Below are 21,301 nucleotides of genomic sequence, written 5' to 3'. Positions count from 1 at the left end.
TTAAAACACTGGACTTCATTAAAATGAATAACTTGAGTTCACCTTAAGTTGCCATTAAAATAGTTGTTTTGAGCACTTCAGTTTGAGGAAGTTTGTTATGCAGAATTAGGTAACAAAAACAATATCCAAAGGGCCAATAAGGGTATGACAAGTTGTTAAAAGATATATCTTCACAAGGGAAACACAAATTGAGACCATAATGAGATACCTTTACTCAGTATGGCTAAACCTTAAGAGGAATGACAATACCAATTATTGATGAAAATGTGGATTTGAGATTCTTACCCTTTGCTGGTAGCAGTGTAAACTGGTACTCTGAAAAACCGGCTATATATATGCAAGTGAAACATACATATATTCTATGACCCAGAAATTACACTTCTTAGTGATATCCAACAGAAATTAGTGATTATGCCCACGAAAAGTCATGTTCAAGAATATTCACAGGAAGTTTATTCACAACAGCCTCACATAGGAAGCAAGCCAAATGACCATCAACAGTAGAATGGATACATAATGTAGTATACAATGAAATACTATATAGCAATGAAAAGAAATGGATTACTACACATGACAAGACAGATGAAGCTTACAAATACAATGTCGAATAAAAGAAGCCAGAGACAAAGGAGTACATATTATGATTACATGTAGCTAATGTTCAAAAGCAGGTGATATGGTTTGGCTGTGTCCCCACCCAAAATCTTACCTTGAATTGTAATCCCCATAATCCCCATGTATCAAGGGCAGGACCAGGTGGAGGCAAGTGGATCATGGGAGTGGGTTCCCCAATGCTGTTCTCATGATAGTGAGTGAGTCTCATGAGATCTGATGATTTTTTAAGTGTCTGGCATTTTCCCTGCTTGCACTCACTCCATCCTGCCGCCCTGTGAAGAAGGTACCTGCTCCTCCTTTGCCTTCCACCATGGCGGTAAGTTTCCTGAGGCCTCCCCAGCAATGAACTGTGAATTAATTAAACCTCTTTCCTTTATAAATTACTCAGTCTTTGGTATTTCTTCCTAGCAGTGTGAGAACAGACTAATACACCAGGCAGAAGAATCTACAGTAATGAAGTCAGGATAGTGGTAAGTGCTATGTATGAGTAATGGATATGAGGGTGGAGAATAATCACGAGGAAGTTTGAGGGAGGTTCAGGGGGCTGGTTACCAGGTATGCTCACTATAAATGCTTGTCAAGTGGTGGCCTTATGATTTAGGCACTTTTCTACGTGCATTTTATTTTTATTTTATTTATTTTTATTTATTTATTTATTTTTTTGAGACAGAGTCTCGCTCTTGTTGCCCAAGCTAGAGTGCAGTGGCGCGATCTTGGCTCACTGCAACCTTCACCTTCCAGTTTCAAGTAATTCTCCTGCCTCAGCCTCCCAAGTAGCTGAGATTACAGGCGTGTGCCACCACGCCCGGCTAATTTTTGTATTTTTAGTAGAGACCAGTTTTACCATGTTGGTCAGGGTGGTCTCGAACTGCTGACCTCGTGATCCACCCACCTCGGCCTCCCAAAGTGCTGGGATTACAGGCGTGAGTCACTGCACCTGGCCTTCTACATGCATTTTAAACACCAACTTGAATGTTTACTGAAAAAAAGAGATAATCCACACTGCTGCATTTCCTGGTTAGAGACTCTCTTACCATTTCAAAAGCTAACTTTGCTTTTTCTATTTCCCATGGGTTAGAGGTATTGTGGCATATATATTAGACTGAAATATTAAGGCACTCTGAGTATTCATCTTGACCACCACTTCCTATCTGCTTATTGGAAGACACTCTAATACCCTATAACTTATTTTTTTCTCCAACTGCAAAATGCAGTCAAGCTACTTTAAAAAAAAAAAAAAAGGAATATAAGCAAAAATAAGAAACATATGTAATTTAATATATCTTTCCTTAAAAACTCAACTCCATTTGTACATGACCCACTCTATGTCATGGGAGTTATTTGAATCCTCTGTCTTCAGTATTCTACTGTTCTTTAGTCTTGTAGAAGGTGATAGAGAATTATTATGGAATTTTAAAAAAATCATTTTCTTAGAATTACAACAGCATTGTTATATATTCAGAACAGAATGCAATCCTAATAATAATTCTAAGACATCAGGCTTTGGGATTATGAATGTTTTAAAAAATAATAGAAGACGGAAGTAAGACCTATTTCATGTTCAAAAGATAGGTCATAGTTTACTGTAAAGCATTCATAAGGAGACACTGGGTCTGGATCAGTCCAGGTCTCCAGGGCCCTCACTGGACTCACCCCCTTCCCAGAGTCTATCTGAATCACTGAGAGTGGGCTCCCAGGCCTGGTTCCTTTCCCCATTCCACATGTCCTTTCAAACGTTTAAAAATAAACAGTAAATTTTTTTTACAGAAGGGTAAAATATAAAATGCATTTTTAAACATCTTGATTTTTTTGAACACCCAAGAGTCCTAAGAATTGTTAAAGTATTTAAATTATATCAGCCAGGTGCAATGGCTCATGCCTGTAATCCTAGCACTTTGGGAGACTGACGTGGTTAGGAGTTTGAGACCAGCCTGGCCACATGGTGAAACCCTTCTCTACTAAGAAAATACAAAAGTTGGCCAGGTGTGGTGGCACGTGCCTGTAATCCCAGCTACTGGGGAGGCTGAGGCAGGAGAATCTCTTGAACCCAGGAGGCGGAGGCGGCAATGACCTGAGATCACACCGCTACACTCCAGCCTGAGTAACAGAGAGAGACTCCGCCTCCAAAAAATAAATAAATAAATTACATCCCTCATTCTCATTTTCAGTAGGCCTTGAAGACAAAAAAAGCAGGGTAAATGTATAGAAGATTCTCTCTTTATCATCCCAAATAAGGTCAAGAATGAATATCCTCATGACTGAAGTCAGTTTAGATTAAGTGTTTTTTTAATCCAATAAAAGTATGCCAGCATTTACATTTCGAACTCTATCAACAAGCTCATTCAGTGAATGACCAGGAAAACGGGGAAAGTGGTTTGTTCCAAACAGTTTTCCTCATTGGGGGAGCTCACAAAGCTCAGGTTTTGTATCTGGAAAGGGCATTTATGTCATTAACAGCTTTGCAAACAGGCAGTTTATGCTGGGCATGTATCTTCCCCACTCCATGAATGGAGAAACGGGGTGGAGTTGAGAGGTGCTGCGTGAGAAAGCCATTGTGTGTGCCAGATGTTTGTTCAATTATAATAAAACCTTGATATTATACATGAAAATTCAAAACTGAGTATCTGGGACGTTTTAAAGCAATATTCTGAATTAGATTGAAAAGTAGTATATATTTAATGAAACACAAAACACTTTTTTTAAACAAAAGCAAAAACTATAAACACTATAAGTCATCTGTGATTCTTTATAGCAAAAGAGAACCAAAGTATATTTCTAAATTTAAAGACACTTTCTTCCTATTTCTTTCTACCATGGGGGCTGGCAGTGTATAAAACAGAAAAAGTGTATGAGGAGGATTTGAATTTGTTACAGAAAAGAAATACTTCTAAAATTTTTAAAGGAAAAAAAGAAGAAAGCCCCCAAAATCCACCTTTCTATGCCTGTAGGTAAAGAATTACAGTTTACTATGATACAAGGAACAATCTCAAAAAAGTGGAGTGTTTTAGCTCCATTATAAATAAATTCCATGATATTCAGAAAAAGTTCTTTAGATATTAAGGGAAAATCTTAACTTCATTTGCAAATTTCTTCCAATTACTCATAAAAGATAAATGTGAAATATACATTTTGTTTTACACTGTTCTAAGTTTTTAAAATGCTCCATTACTTTGTCTTTACATAATTATATATAACCACTGGATAGTCTCGGAATTAATGTAATAGTTTTACATATTTATATCTGGGATTAAGAAAAATAAATGTCTTCTAAATTTAGATCCATGCTGTCGCTTTCTCTTTTCATATAGCTTTTCTTACACTAAAAGGTGCTGCCAGTGAGGACTGGGAGAAAGCCCTACAGACAGGCCAAACATACCAAACCCCAGATTCATCTTTTTGACACTTAGGCCTCAGAGGCAACATAAAATCAGCCAAAAAATTCTCACTTTTTTCGCTATTCTAATTTTTCTCTTTCTACATTCAAATAGGAGGCCAAGAAAGATCAGTTATAAAACCACAGAAAATAGACAGCGTACCTCTAGAAATAACAGCTCCAATGCTCAAATGCAAACAAGCATCAGTGCTGGCTGTCAGCTTACTAGCCCTTGATACAGGGAATGACTTAAAGCTGGAACTACTTTGTGGGTGAACGGAAAAGAGTCATATGAAACTCTCAGGGAAAACAAAGTGTGAAGAATTAAAGCAAATTATATACAAATGAATTACTATACTATATTCTATATGATTTAAAATAAATTTGGGGTTTAAAAATAGAGGCCAGGTGCGGTGGCTCATGCCTGTAATCTCATCACTTTGGGAGGCCGAGGTGGGTGGATTACAAGGTCAGAAGATAGAGACCATCCCGGCTAGCAGAGTGAAACCCTGTCTCTACTAAAAACAAACAAAAAATATTAGCCGGGTGTGGTGGCACATGCCTGTAGTTCCAGCTACTCAGGAGCGTAAGGCAGGAGAATCGCTTGAACCCAGGAGGCGGAGGTTGCAGTAAGCCGAGATCACGCTACTGCGCTCCAGCCTGGGTGACAGAAGGAGACTCCGTCTCAAAAAAAAAAAAAAAAAAAAAAAAGATAGAATATGGTAATTCATCAATATCAGGACATGAACTTGGAAATACCATACAATTTCATTCACAAATACTTCTTTAATCTGCATGTTATATATGTTGTAAGCATTGACGGTATAAAAATAAAACAGTTGTTAAATGTTTCCCTCCTTTTAGATGCTCACATAGTAAGGAAACCAATGACAATACAGTCATTCCTTTTCATTGGTGGAGGATATGTTCCAAAATCCCCCATGGGTGCCTGGAACCGCAAATAGTACTGAACCATATATATACTACTTTTTTTTTCCGTATACATACATACATACATACATACCTATGATAAAGTTTAATTTATAAATTAGGCACAGTAAGAATTAGTAATAATAAAACAAGGCAATTATAACAATATACTGTAACAAAAGTTATGTGATTGTAGTCTCTCTCAAAATACTATAATATTTGTAGGCTGTGGTTGACCATGGTAACTAAAACCACATAAAGTAAAATTGCAGATAAGGAAGGACTGCTGTAACTAAGGTGCCTGGCTTGTAATAAGAACTCAGTGAATGCTATTATACATTATTCTAGCTACTGTTTTAATAAAATCATGCCATCAGATATATAATGTATCTCCAGTCCACTCATAGTGGGAGACCAAGATAGTATAAGAAGTGCTAAAATAGTAACAATAGCTCACATTCATTGAGTATGTTCTAGGGGCTACTCCACTCTCAGCGGATACTTGCCAACACACATCAACTCCATGTAGGTGCTATTATTATCCTTACTATACAGAGGGGGATCTGAAGCACTCACCAAGTTCACACAGCTTAGAAGCGCTGGAACAAGAGTTCAAGCCCATGTAGCCAAACTCACCAGCATAACTTCTTAACCATTACTACACCCAGTAGTTATGCAGGGTGTGCATTAGATAATTAAGTCTTCAAAAAATAGGGAAGGCTTCACAGAAATGTACATCACATTCAGTTTGGAGTAATCTTATTAAGAATGTTTCCTAGTAGTCCAGGATGAGCTACAGACTGTCCCTTCCTCCCTTGATTCATTTGCCAAATACGTATTGTGCCCCAACTAATTACAGATGGTCTCCAAATTAGGATAGTTCCACGTAGGATTTTTTGTTTGTTTGTTTGTTTGGAGACAGAGTCTTGCTCTGTCACCCAGGGTGAAATGCAATGGTGTGATCTCAGCTCACTCGCCTCCCGGGCTCATGTGATTCACCTTCCTCAGCCTCCCAAGTAGCTGGACTATAGGTGTGTGCCACCACGTCTGGGTAATTTTTTGCATTTTTAGTAGAGATGGGGTTTCACCATGTTGGCCAGGCTGGTCTCAAACTCCTGACCTCAGGTGATCTGCCTGCTTCGGCCTCCCAAAGTGCTGGGATTACAGGCGTGAGCTACCGTGCCCGGTCAATTTTTTTACTTTATGAAGGTACAAGAGCAATATGCATTCAGTAGAAACTGTACTGCGAGTTCCCATACAACCATTCTGTTGTTCACTTTCAGTACAATATATTACATGAGATATTCAACACTTTATTATAAAATCGGGTTTTTTTGTACTAGATGGTTTTGCCTAACTATAGCCTAGTGTTAAAGTGTTCTGAGCACGTTTAGAACATGCTAGAAGCAGGCTAGGCTAAGCTATAATGTTCGGTAGGTTAGGTGTATTTGCATTTTTGACTTTCCATTTATGAGGACATAACCCTATCATAAATTGAGTAGCATCTGTATTCCCAATGGCATGCAGAGCTGTAAAAAATACAGAAAACAATCCCGATTTCACTGGCCTGAAAGTCTAGCAATGGAGTGTGACAAAGAACAACAAACAAGGTAAAGAAGTAGAATAAGGCGGTAAAGAAATAAAAAAAGCAAAAAAAAAAAAAAGAACAGGAAGTGAATTCATTCATTCATTACAGGGTAAGTGAATCTGAGAAAGAACGGTCAGAAACCGGTTCACTAAGGAAACAGCATTTAAATAGGGACCTACAGGAGGCAAGAGGTAACAATCTTGTACTATACTTCTCATTCATATAATAAATTTCCTCATCCTAAGCTGTTTGTTGCAGCCAAAATTAAACCAATTAATACTTAACCTACTTACAGGTTTATTGTGAAGATTAAATGACAAGACAGGTGCAATGCACTTGGCATAGTGCCTAGCTTGTAATAAGAACTCAGTGAATGCTATTATACATTATTCTTGCTACTGTTTTAATAAAATCATGCAATCAGATATATAATGTATCTCCAGTCCACTCATAGTGGGAGACCAAGATAGTTGCTTAATATTCTATCGGATGTCTAAAAAGTAACTGCTTCTGGAATATGTGTATGAAACATTACAGTTTAGGTCTCAAGTACAAAAACACTGCTTACAATAACCTTTCATGATCTAAAAAGGACTCGGGTTGTTGACATCAAAGGAGTCAGATGTAGGACGCCCAGCATCCAGAGCATGAGTGGATGTCAGTATACGGTATGCAAGGTCAGCTAGCCTAGTCACAGACTTCACTTTCTGGCAGTCTTCTGCCTATTTGTTGGCTGCAAGGAAAGTGTTTACTTCTCCTTCTATGAACAGATGATTTCCATAGCTCTGGGGTTTGAAAAGGTCGGCAGTGATAAAAAAAAAAAAAAAAAAAAAAAAAAAAAAGGCTTAGGAAGAGCTCTCGAATTTTTTGCTACTATTATGAATTTCTTTATACAAATGTTGATATATGGAAGACAATCAAGCAATGCATGGAAAATCGGCATTTCAAGTCCAAAAGCAACTCATTCCAGAAAAATTTCCTCAGCTCTCTCCCTAATGATTTAAACATTCATTTTCACTTACTTCTGCAGAAGTACATTCACAGGAAGAGTGAGTGTGAACAGTAGCTTTTATAGCTGGAAGCCACTTTCTTTCTTTATCTAGAATGTTGTATGATCCTTTTTCTTTTTACACATGGAAGAGAGTGGATTCTGTTGTTAAAATTCTCTCTACTAAGAAATACTAAAATCATCATCTCTTAGTACAGTTTTCAGTTTCAGACCCAAAAACTCCTAAAAACCTGAAAATCTTGGGCTAAGCACACCACATGTAATATATTACTGTGTCAGAGTTCTTCAGCATCCCACTTGGCTAAATCATTTTCAAAAACATTTTCTCTTTGGTGATAAAGTTCTATATCCACGCCACAAAACCACCAACTGCCTTGGGACACTGTCCTTGGCTTTACGCTTTCATTCTCCCCCGTTCATAGAAAATGTACTAAAAGTGTGAAAACAAACCCCACGTCTGCTCCCAATTTGTTACTTTTTTGATTGGCAATGTTGTCTTTATTGTGTTTTCTGGTTCCCAATGAATACAAAATTAGCCTGAGAGTTGGAATCCATCTTCTCTCGGTTGTGGTATCACTACTCTCAGTACACGTCAACACACTGGCAATTTTTACCAGTTTCCATTTCAGATGAATGTGTAAGCAAGGAGTGATTTATAGTAAATACCCAAGAAGGTTATGGGGTTAGAGTCTCTATAGATGTTTAGCAATAGGACTTGATTCCTGAATACTTTGGGTATACTGTGGGAGTCAGAGTTCAGGCTAGATGTGACAAGAAGCCCCCTTCCAATCTTGCAGTGCTCAATTTTTCAATCAAATGGTAGAATCATTTTTGAAAACTAGGCGCAGAAGCTGCTGATCCCATACTCAATCCAGGGTATTATTTTGAAAAGTGAGAAATAATATCACCATCATCATCCAAGAGAAGAAAATACAGGAGTGGAATATATAATTATTAATAAAATGAAAGGTTTTCATTTTTCCTTTCCAATAAAAAAAAGCTAATGCCAAAAATATGTCTGAGTTTTCAAAAAGACTTTAAGAGCAGTTTTACATTCCCAACAAGATTACCCAGAGAGTTTTCATTTATATCCTGTCTCCCTCACACCAGCCCCCAGCATCTACCACTGCCAGTCTCCTGCACCAGACTGGTACGGTTGTTATGACTGATGAACTCTTACATCATTATCATCCAAAGTCCACAGTTTACATCAAGTGTTTACAACTCTTGGCGTTGTACTTTATCTGATTTTCTATTCTTGTCTGGGCAATAGAATTCATGTTGACAGTTGGAAGAAAGTCCTCGGCTGCCATCTCATGCTCCCTTACCTATTTATTGATGGGCTTTTATCACTTCGCCAGTAGAAGACCAGTTTGAACAGACAGGCACTTCATATGGCTTCATTTCTTCACTCAGAAAATTTTCGTATTTCTTTCACTTACAGAAGCAGAATAGCCGATCCTGACCACCCCAGTTAGCATCAAGGCAGCTTGCCACTTCCTGCTCTACCCTTCAGGTCCCCCATATTGTGCTCTACCTTTTTTTCTTTTTTCACAGAGTTTATCACACTTTTTTTTCTTTTTGAGACAGTCTTGCTCTGTCACCAGGCTGGAGAGCAGTGGTGTGATCTTGGCTCACTGCAACCTCCACTTCCCATGTTCAAGCAATTCACGTGCATCAGCCTCCTGAGTAGCCGGAATTACAGGTATGCACCACCACAACCAGCTAATTTTTGTATTTTTAGTAGAGACGGGGTTTCATCATGTTGGCCAAGCTGGCCTCGAACTCCTGACCTCAAGTGATCCACCCGCCTCAGCCTCCCAAAGTGCTTGGGATTACAGGTGTGAGCCACCATGCCCAGCCTTTATCACACTTTCTAACATCTTAGTTATCTATTAGTTTATTGCCTCCAAGTAAGTGGGGATCTTTCGTTGTTCTTCACTGACAAGGCCCCAGTACCTAGAACAGTTGATGGCACACAGGTAGACAATAAGTATCTGTCAAATGAAGGAACGAATGAGGATGCTTTCTAAAAGACAATACTTCCGGGAGTGATTTTGGCCATGGTTTGGAGGTCTAATTAGCCGTGACTAACCAAGCCTGGCCAACACCGGAGGGAAAGGTGCCAGGTCCTATAAGCTGCTGGTGCTCTCTCTGTGTGGCTGGGCTCCTTGGGGTCCCTGCTAGATGAACATGGCCACTGTATCATGTGAACAGGATGGAGTGCACAGGGAGCCTAGAGATAGGGGGTGTGCCGGACTCCACGGCAGTCACATAAGCCCTTGCTCAGCCTGGGCACACAACTGGGAGAGCACAGTTGTTCCTGGCCAAGTGCAGCAAGAAAGGAGGCACGGAAAAGAGGTGACACAAAGTCAGAGACCAGGAGGTTTTTCCCCATGGGCCATGGGACAGACATGGTGACCCCTAGGAATCTGATTACTACAAGTTTCCCTAATTTTCTCCCCCACACATTCTACTGATGATGAAGAGACTGAATCTCAAATCAGCTTATGAATGCAATGATAAGGATTTTTTTTTCTTTTGAGGTGTAGTTTTACTCTTGTTGCCCAGGCTGGAGTGCAATGGCGCAATCTCGGCTCATTGCAACCTCTGCCTCCTGGGTACCAGTGATTCTCCTGCCATAGCCTCCTGAGTAGCTGGGATGAGAGGCGCCTGCCACCACACCCAGCTAATTTTTGTATTTTTAGTAGAGATGGGGTTTCACCATGTTGGCCAGGCTGGTCTCAAACTCCTGACCTCAGGTGATCCACCTGCCTTGGCCTCCCAAAGTGCTGGGATTACAGGCATGAGCCACCGTGCCTGGCCAGATTTTCTTTTTTTTAAGAGACAGGGTCTGGCTCTGTCACCCAGGCTGGAGTACAGTGGCGCAACCATAGCTCACTGCAGCCTTGAACTCCTGGGCTCAAGTGATCCTCCCGCCTCAGTCCCCTGAATGGCTGGGACTATAGACATGAGCCACCATGTCCAGCTAATTAAAAAAATTTTTTTTTGTAGAGACAGGGTCTTGCTATGTTGTCCAGGCTTGATGATGAGTATTTTTCATGTGAATTAAAATTCCACAATAAAAAAGGGCAAAAATAAAAAGGCAAAAGAATTATGATTTTTTGCTAAACAAAGGATATGGTCAAATGGACCATAAAACAATGAGCTGAGTGAAAGAAAAAGTTTCCTTTGTTTTAATACACAAGATAAAAGCTCTGGCTATAGCATGAAAGGAAGGTGGCAGGAGGAGATGAACTATAACTGAGAGAGGAAAGGGAAGTGTAGCAGAAGCCAATCAGAAGAGTCCTGTTCCCCTGCAATTTCCTGACATCTAAGTCTGGGATTTGAAAAAAATATCCTGTGTATTATATTATATATGACACGTTACACTCTGCACTTATTTATATCCAGAAAGGGCAACTATGCTATGTTATAAACACTTAATGTATCCTACACATACCATTAGCTTCTTTATCCCCAGTTCCCCTAATGGAATGTAGGCTTCATGTAGGCAAGAATTGTATGTTTTACCCTTGGAACAGGGCCTGGAACCAGATAGGAACTCAGTAAATACTGGTTACTGAGTGAATAAATGACAAATAGCTGCCCACCCACCACCTACTTCCCACTTTACTTGAACTGTGAATTACACCATTCTTTTTCTTATATGGGAGAACCACAGTGTTTCTCCTTCCTCTCCCAGGTATGTATCCCAGAGTACCATATACAGATTGAATATCCCTTATCCAAAATGCTTAGGGCTAGAAGTATTTCAGATTTGGGATTTTTTTCGGGGGGGGGGGTGGTAATTTTGGAATGTGTACATTATTTTTACCTGTTGAGCATCCCTAATCCAAAAATCTAAAATCTGAAATGCTCAATGAGCATTTCCTTTGAGCATCATATCTGCACTCACGAAGTTTTAGAATGTGGAGTGCTTTAGATTTTGGATTTTCAGATGAGGAAAACTCAACCTATACATGTAAGGGAAAGGAAGGAGACAGTGGTGCCATTTTTATTGCTATAGAAGCTGCCATGCTACACTTAAGACAATTCATATTGACAGAGTTTGCCTCTTCATTGTGGTTCATTAACTACGACCAGATGCTGACACTTCTCCAAGTCATGGGAAATCAGGGAAGGGCCCTCCTTCCTTCAGCTATGTGGGAGTTATTTAGCCCTGCTTAGAGCAGGGCAGGTCAGCTCTGGTGTCAACGCGGCTTCAGCTCCTCAAACAGAAGTTCAGAAGAAAATCAGTAAATGGTCATGAGATAAGAATGCCAGCCACTTTCAGTGTTAGTTCAAGTCCTATGTACAACTGCTCCATTGCTAAATTTCAATCACACATCAGCCTCATTGCTGAATACTGATCACATGAGCTGGCTTTGTCCTGCAGCACAGCCAGAGGTAGAATCAGGACATAGCACTACTGCCATAAGTTTCAGACTGAGTCTAACAAAGGGAAATTTGGACCAATTTAGAATATTGGATTAAGCCCATAAAAAATAAAATCCATGCAGAACTTATTCCAGAAAGAGAATAACATGCATAATAATTATGGAGATTTCTAGTTATACTACCACGTATAATACCAACATAATATTCTAACTTGCATTTCATTACTTATAAAATTGTCCAGGTTCTGGAGTCAAGGCAGTACGGACCAAGTGTCACAAAGAGTATACTCAATGAGTACAGTAATTTATAAAGCATTACAAGTTTTCTAAAACCACATTTTTAAATTCAAGTCTTTGCCAAGTAAATGACCAACAAAATTAGAGCTGCAACTAAATTACAGTGATTATGCAACTCTCAGGTTGCAGAAATCTGTGTTAATAAAGTATGGAGTTAAATAATTAGTAAGTGCAAAAGACATAATAAATGTGAATATGTTTATGTTCAGTATATTCTTTTGGAAAAACAGCTTTGACTAGTGAGCACTTGAGGTCACTTTTTTTTTCTGAATATAATTTTGCATGGCACAACCATCGGTAGTTATACCACAGACTGTTTGTTACTGAAGCAAGCCTTTACCATCCATGATTTAGAGCTAAGCACAGAAGCAAACCTGCATCTTTCTGGAGTTTAGGAATTCTGCAAATCTGTTTCATCAGTGACTCGGATGGGCTTGCACCCTATCCTTCAAGCTGAGGAATATTGTAATCTCTGCAGAGGAATGTATGTATTCATGGAGTGTCTTTTCTAAAAGCTCTGGTCTCAAAGCTCCAAATATAAAAATAACATAAAACTTGAACCACTGAAGCATGGATTTCTTCTAAATCTCTCATCACCCACATTATTATGATGCTTTCTTCCATTTCCCAACTTCCTATCCCTTCCAAACCCCTCAATCTGTTTGCTCAATCCACCCTGAACTCTCTCTCTCCCAATTCTAGTCAAATCTGGTGTCCATGTTTTGTCTGCTCAGCAGGAGAGTAATTTCAACAATCTTCTGCTCTTTATAAGATCAGTTTATTCCTCCCAATATAATAATTAGTTTCAGATGAACCTGGTTGCTGGCACTCGGCTTGGTTCCATTCTGGTACTAGCAAGGAGAGCAGATACTTCCTGTTGCACTATTTTTTAGAGCAAAGAATCTGGGCACTATGTTAGACCCAGAACGAAACTTTTGCAATCTACTTCTTTAAAATATAGCTGAGTTTCAATAATCTAGATTCTCAAAAGAGATCAACTGAAATTATGATTACGGGAATCTTTTCATTTTACTTTTAAAATGGTTCAGGTAAATTATTCCTCCATTTAGCAAGCTATAATAGGTCATCAAGAACACAAATCTTATGAAAATAACCAGTGCTGTATTCTTGCAAACATACAGAGGTTGTAAGTAGGAAGCCAACAGCATTATCTTAACATCTTACAACTTAATTGGCTTTTAGGAGATAATAAATACTGATAGGTAAGTAAATATACTGCCTTGGAAATAAGGATATTAGGGGAAGAATTCTAGAAGATCTGTTCACAGTGATACAGAAAAATCAAGCAAGACCTTCATTTTTTTTTTTTTTTAGATGGAGTCTTGCTCTTGTTGCCCAGGCTGGAGTGCAATGGTGCAATCTTGGCTCACGGCAGCCTCTGCCTCCTGGGTTACAACGATTCTTCTGCCTCAGCCTCCCAGGTAGCTGGGATCACAGACACCCAACACCACACCTGGCTAATTTTTGTATATTTAGTAGAGATGAGGTTTCACCATGTTGGCCAGGCTGGTCTTAGACTCCTGGTCTCAAGTGATCCACCTGCCTCAGCCTCCAAAAGTGCTGGTGTGAGCCACCGCACCCAGCCGCGAGACATTTTTTATATACAGAATGATCAAGACGATCTACATGAAGCACGATCAAAAGAAGCAGAGTCCCAGGGGAAAGGGAAGTTGCCACAGTTTTCCTTTAGGTCTCTTACATGTCTCCTATCAGTCCCTGCACATTTCGACTCATTAATTCAGTACCAGTCGTGGAGCCATCTGTGAGTCTTTTTATCATCATAACCGTAGGTTATCCTGTTCGTAAATCCCAGCAACCCCTGAGCTATGCTTTCAGGTGTGCTTTACTTTGATGCATACATGCTTTCAGGCTCTGAATTATGCAGTACCTCTTAGTGTCTTCAAGTCTTTGTATAAATGAAAGCAATCTCCTCTCTCTTTTATCACACAACAATATGATTTCGTGTGGTTTATCTTACCTTCACACGTCCGGCCATCTGCAGAGATTGAGAAACCCTGTTGGCAGACACAGTGGAAAGAACCCTCTGTGTTTAGGCACTCCCCTTGAGGACCACAGAGCCCGGGATGTTCACATTCATTAATATCTGTAATTTAAAAGAGAGTCTTAAAAACTTGAAAAAAATCGGTTTTATTCCCTTATACTATCAAACAGATGGTAAAGAAATCTATTATGACATGGCTGGACGTTTATTTAGTGGCACGACTATATTATCTGTCCATAAATCAATCACAGGACAAGCTGAGTTATGAGAGAGAAACTCTTTAGGTTGAGTCAGAAAATAGCCAATGTACAATCATTTTTGACCTGCAAAAAAAGCAATTTCATAGGTTCAACCCAAAGCTACCCTTATTTTAGACATATGGGGCTTGAGGAATACTCCACAACTCTAAGAGATGTTCTTCATTGGTGAGGATGCTGTGTCCTTCTTTGTCCTCTCCCATTGCCACGCACACAGCTGTTATAGTCTGTAGTACCTTGTTATGTTCCTGCCTATTCATCCCTAGGATGTGGGCTTCTTTTTTTTTGTTTAGTTTTGTTTTTTGTTTTTTTGTTTTTTTTGAGACGGAGTCTGGCTCTGTCTCCTAGGCTGGAGCGCAGTGGTGTGATCTCCGCTCACTGCAAGCTCCGCCTCCCAGGTTCACGCCATTCTCCTGCCTCAGTGTCCTGAGTAGCTGGTACTACAGGCGCCCGCCACTACGCCCGGCTAATTTTTTGTATTTTTAGTAGAGACGGGGTTTCACCATGTTGGCCAGGATGGTCTCGATCTCCTGACCTTGTGATCCGCCCGCCTCACCCTCCCAAAGTGCTGGGATTACAGGCGTGAGCCACCGCGTCTGGCCAGGATGTGGGATTCTTAAGGGCAAGGCTAGACATGTCTTATTTATAGTATTTGGCTCATAAATGGCACTTCACAAATGTCTGCTGAATATATAAGTGAAATAGATTCCAATCTATAACTCATTGGAAATGGGTAATAGAAATAAAATACAAGTAAAAGAAGGCCTATTTATTTATTTTAGAGACAGGGTCTCACTCTTTTGCCCAGGCTGCAATGCAGTGCATGATCACGGCTCACTGCAGTCTCAGACTGCAGGGCACAAGTAATCCTCTCTCCTCAGCCTCTCGAGTAGCTGGCACTAAGGTACTGGCCCCATGCCTGGCTAATTTTTTAAATTTTTAGCAGAGATGGGGTCTCACTATGATGCCCAGGCTGGTCTGGAACTCCTGGCCTCAAGTGATCCTCCTGTCTTCGCCTTCCAAAGTGCAGCAATTACAGAGGTGAGCCACCATGCTTGGCCGAGAAGGCCTTTTAGACCATGAAAATTCGTATTTACATGGTTTCCGATGATGAAATCAGTGAATGAGGGCTCAGTGCAGTGCCTACCACACAATAAAGGGTCAAAAAGCAGTAACTACTATTAAGAAGACTCATGAACAAATCATGCTATACACTTGTGTTGTCGACTTTATGCTCAGCTTGTTTTCAGTGTAATTGTGCTCCCCGTGGCCAGGGTCAAGGGCTACTTCCAAACACTGATAACACATGGACTGTTTAAGTAAAAGGCTCTTTCAAACCAGTTCTAAATATATTGGCTAACAGTGCCCAAGATGACAACATAAAGCACCTAGAGAAAGGTTCACCTATTCACAATGGTTCTGATACATGCAACTGCCTAATTGTTGGTTTACTCATCTGTGTCCCTCGTTACACTGATGGCTCCTTGATAAGCGATCTCAGTTGAAAAGCTCTGAGTTCCTGACTCCTATTGGGTACACTGCAGGGTCTTATGAATGTTTGTCCACCACAAAATTTCTCAGTTACTTTCCTTCTCCACTAACTGAATGGTGACTGGTGAAGGTTCTTTTAGTTAATTGGGGGTCATAAAAATGATCACATGTCCTTAGCAGCAGCATTCAGGAGGCATAGCTCCACTAAGGTCATTTTCCTATCTTCCCCAAGTCTCGTAGGCCCTCTGTTTATCTCTTACAAAAGAGGTCTTCAGTACAGGAACCCACATGAATACTGCAAAGCTTAGTAAGAACAGGGAAAAGGTACAGATTGTATGTTCTTCCTATTGGCTGCTACAACATGCTTAGCCACTGACCCAGTGGTCCTCAATAAAGTCATCCCTTTCCCTATAGCCAGAATCTCCTGAAGCTCTTCTTTTTTACTTGTTGATCTTACTGTGAAACAGAAATTCTGGCAATTATTGGTTTAACCATCTTCCTTTATTAATCTTGAACTCTTTACCCTTCCATCTGTCACATAATTCAGATTATTTGGCCTGCCCGTCGCTGAATAAAAATAAGAAACCCAACAGGAATTACTCATACTTTCTTAACAATGCTCCTATTCTTGTTACTGTCACTAGTTTTTAGATATTTCAAGGAAGGCCAATGAATCATTTTCTACTTATGTATTTCTCAATATGATTTTACTCTGTGAAATTCTTTACTTCTTTTATAAAATCTCTGATATTGTCTATGTTTGTTCTCTACCTATTGGTAATATCTTAGATTGGCCATCCTCTTTGAATTTTGACCTCCTTTTGGTCCTCAGATCCACTCTTTATTTCCAGTCTGCTGCCCAAGAATTACCTCTATCTGAGGAAGAAGGTGGCATGAAGTTCCACTGGCTTGGGGATCAAGCTCAGGACCTATATCCATCTTATTAAGCCCTAGCAGCTACCTGAGACCCCTCTTCTTATTTTATCCTGTGCCTCAATGTGGTCCTTTAAAAACTACCTGCTTTGCAACTTTGCATAGGGAATAATGTGCACAAAGTTTTTACATCAAAAAAGTCACCGATTAACACAAATAATTGTCTAAAAAGTTTGACGACAGGAACTGAAGATGAATTCCTAGACTTTTTTTTTCCAGGAAACTGCTAAGAAAGAACAACATGAATATTTGGAACTAGGGAAACATATGCATTCAATTTGGATTGTACTTATTGAGGCATTTCTAAACTATGCTGCTAGTAACTTCGAGCTGAAAGCCAGACTATATTTAAGTTGGGTTTCTTTCATGGGTCTGCGATTCCACAGAAATTCGTAATTTGGCATGCGTAAATCAAAACATGAAACTGAACTGCATTCTGAATCTCAAATGTATCCTGCCACATTTCTAAAGAGACTATTAACATGGAATTTCCATACTGTCTGTATATCATCATTAGTTTTGTATGGGAAAGAAAATCTTAAACATGCTTCCAACTGAAAATGCCTTACTGAATATAGAAGTATTTTCAGAACATTAGGTAAGGTTTAAAGTTTATGCCTATCACACACTGTTATTCAAACATGTCCATGGTTATTAGCATTGCCATCAATTACATTTTCAGAATTTAAACAAACTCTGAAATCTACACCTCTCTACAGAATGCTGACATGATCAAGGGATTAGAGAAAAGTAGGCTACTAACTTCAGGCAGAGTGAAAGATCACAAAACTGCCTCTAGTGAAAGAGCGAAAAGGGATAATTCAAAATGAGGTGAGTATATATATGCCATCATATACAGCTTCTAACAGGAGGTGGTGAGTGATAAAACAGATTCACAGACACTATTCTTTGAACAGTACTAAGACCTACTTCAGAAATGCTTCTCATTTATTTGGATTTACATTTTTCAGACATATTAACTTATTCTGGAAAATAGGAATAAATGTGACAGAGAATGAAGTCAATTTAATAATGACTGATAGTCAATAAAACCCTGTATGTTTGGAGCAGTCACATATTTGAGAGGTGATATCAAACCACAGACACAAATTTAATATATTGAGAGAATGGAGTAGTGCAATTAATGAATCAGATAACTAAATTAGTTCCGTGTGACTGAACTCTAGAAGTTAAATTTATGCAATATGAAATCTTGGTCCATTTTTTTTTTTATTTTTATTTTTATTTTTTTTTATTATACTTTAGGGTTTTAGGGTACATGTGCAGAATGTGCAGGCTTGTTACATATGTATCCATGTGCCATGTTGATTTCCTGCACCCATTAACTCGTCATTTAGCATTAGGTGTATCTCCTAATGCTGTCCCTCCCCCCTCCCCCCACCCCACAACAGTCCCCGGAGTGTGATGTTCCCCTTCCTGTGTCCATGAGTTCTCATTGTTCAATTCCCACCTATGAGTGAGAACATGCGGTGTTTGGTTTTTTGTCCTTGCGATAGTTTACTGAGAATGATGTTTTCCAGTTTCATCCATGTCCCTACAAAGGACATGAACTCATCATTTTTTATGGCTGCATAGTATTCCATGGTGTATATGTGCCACATTTTCTTAATCCAGTCTATCGTTGTTGGACATTTGGGTTCGACAAATGGGATCTCATTAAACTAAAGAGCTTCTGCACAGCAAAAGAAACTATCATCAGAGTGAACAGGCAACCTACAGAATGGGAGAAAATTTTTGCAACCTACTCATCTGACAAAGGGCTAATATCCAGAATCTACAATGAACTCAAACAAATTTACAAGAAAAAAACAAACAACCCCATCAAAAAGTGGGCAGAGGACATGAACAGACACTTCTCAAAAGAAGACATTTATGCAGCCAAAAAACACATGAAGAAATGCTCATCATCACTGGCCATCAGAGAAATGCAAATCAAAACCACAGTGAGATACCATCTCACACCAGTTAGAATGGCCATCATTAAAAAATCAGGAAACAATAGGTGCTGGAGAGGATGTGGAGAAATAGGAACACTTTTACACTGTTGGTGGGACTGTAAACTAGTTCAACCATTGTGGAAGTCAGTGTGGCGATTCCTCAGGGATCTCGAACTAGAAATACCATTTGACCCAGCCATCCCATTACTGGGTATATACCCAAAGGACTATAAATCATGCTGCTATAAAGACACATGCACACGTATGTTTATTGCAGCACTATTCACAATAGCAAAGAGTTGAAATCTTGGTCCATTTTTATAAAGATTTGGTTTTGCCTGTATTTGGCCAAAACAAATTGTGACGAGAAGAATTAGAAAAGAAAATATACTTTGAAGCCAAAAAGCCTACAATAAAAACAAGATTCAGGGTTTGTTTTCCTTTTTTTTTTTTCCATCTCTTGGTATTTTTATATAAATCAAGATTCATTTTGTTAAAAGGTAATAGTCCCAAAGTGGAAATATTCTCACATATATTTATAATTCAAATGTTCCTTCTCTTTTGCATTAAATCCAAGCACATTTAATTTTGCATTGGAAAAATTGAATTTCACCTTATTACATGAGGATGGCAAATAAATATATGATCTCAAATGAGGTACATGGTATATTTAAATCTTGGGATTTTTAAAATATCTGTCTTGGGTACACATCAAGTGCAGGAAGGTGTATATTTAAATCTTGGGATCAGTAAAGGAATTAATTTTTAAAAACCTTGTGGCAAAGGTCCATGTTTTTCATATCTCTGACACATGGCTGGGTGTGACTGGTAATATAGATATATAATTCCAGTGCCACTATCTTAGAGAGTAGACACCATCTTCTCCTACAAGAAAACTGTTATTTGGGACATGTGAGGTGAGATATAATTTACGGCAATCCAGAATTTTAAAAAAATCATACATATTCAGTAATAGTGGGTAAAAAGTAACTCCAACAATTTTTTTTATTTATTTGTGCTTTGGGATACACTACACAGTTCCATAACGGTAGATAAACAATAAGAAAAAAATAATATTTATCGGGTATCAGAAATAAACAGATATAAAGGTAAAATAAGTGTGAATTTTCAGTGGAAAATATAAACATGGGTTTACTAACACTAGTAAATAGAGGAAAGCTTGTGGGGCAAGTCAGGTATAGCTAAAAATGTTGGGATACAGAATCTAGAGAATTTAATTTTTTTTTAGCCATGGTGTCGAAATGACTCAGTGGGCTACCTTGTGAGAGAAATCACTTAATTTCACTTTCTTCTTTCTTTTGGCTATAAATGTAACAATAATTGGTATGGCAATGTAGGGAAGAGTAGTGGGAAAAGATCCTGGGTTCAAATCTCAACTTTACCACTCATTAGAGAGCAGCATACTCACTAACTTCTCGGAGCCTCAGTTACTCATGCACAAAATGAATACAAGAAAAGCTACCTCCGAAGTTGCTGAAAGAATTCGAAGAGATACCAAGATACCTACAATACTCAGCACACTGAAGAAGCTCAGTTACAGCTGCTGTGATTGTTATTATTAGTACCTGTGTTGTGTTGCTGTGTTTTTATTAGTACCCTTCATGCACTGTACAGCTTGGAAGATTAAATGTGACAGCACATTGAAAAAATATTAGATCCCCTTCTTCATGATTTTGACCAAATTACTAGTGAGGCTTTTTAGGAAGAGAAAAAGCAATGGTGAGCCAGGTGCAGTGGCTCATGCCTGTAATCCCAGCATTTTTGGAGGCCGAAGCGGGTGGATCATGAGGTCAGGAGTTCAACACCAGCCTGGCCAAGATGGTGAAACCTCGTCTCCAATAAAAATACAAAAATTTGCCGGGTGTGGTGACAGGCACCTGTAATCCCAGCTACTCAAGAAGCTGAGGCAGGAGAATTGCTTGAACCTGGGAGGTGGAGGCTGCAGTGAGCCGAGATCACACCACTGCACTCCAACCTGGGTGACAAGAGCGAGACTCTGTCTCAAAAAAAAAAAAAAAAGCAATGGTGGGCACTGGATAAAAACAGAGTCAGAAAAGGACAGATAAATACCACCTATGAGACAAAATAAAATATGCCCATAAAACACGCTATAAAGATAATTTAGAACCCAGTACCAAGGTCACAGCATGGAATAAACAGTAAAGTACAGGTGACCTCAGCATGGAGGCATGCAGTGAGGACACGGCTCTGACTCGTGTGAGTTTCAGTTGACACTATGCTGGACAAAGCAACACCTTCCTGCACTTGATGTGGACCCAAGACAGATATTTTAATATCAAAAATTGACATAGATTATTTACATATAAATCACATGGCAAAACCACAGACTATCATCTGGAAACATGGCAGAATTGAAGAATTACGTAAATAATGACTGGGGAAAAA

At 39.2% G+C, this 21,301-nt stretch overlaps 1 protein-coding gene across 6 annotated transcripts in view; it reads right to left on the bottom strand.

Annotated features, from left to right (window-relative positions):
* The window catches only part of LTBP1 (latent transforming growth factor beta binding protein 1), a 462,412-nt gene that overhangs the window by 87,848 nt on the left and 353,263 nt on the right, over positions 1–21,301 (bottom strand). For all 6 annotated transcript variants that reach the window (XM_032172648.2, XM_032172650.2, XM_058426675.1 and 3 more), the window contains one exon: positions 14,212–14,337. In XM_032172648.2, the coding sequence (XP_032028539.1) occupies positions 14,212–14,337 (126 nt within the window). The remainder of the gene's footprint in view (positions 1–14,211; positions 14,338–21,301) is intronic.

This window comes from Hylobates moloch, unplaced genomic scaffold (genome assembly GCF_009828535.3).
Source record: "Hylobates moloch isolate HMO894 unplaced genomic scaffold, HMol_V3 SCAFFOLD_13, whole genome shotgun sequence".
Classification (NCBI taxonomy): Eukaryota; Metazoa; Chordata; class Mammalia; order Primates; family Hylobatidae; genus Hylobates; species Hylobates moloch.
The sequence above is the reverse complement of the archived record's forward strand: the minus strand, read 5'-3'. Positions and strand labels throughout refer to the sequence as shown.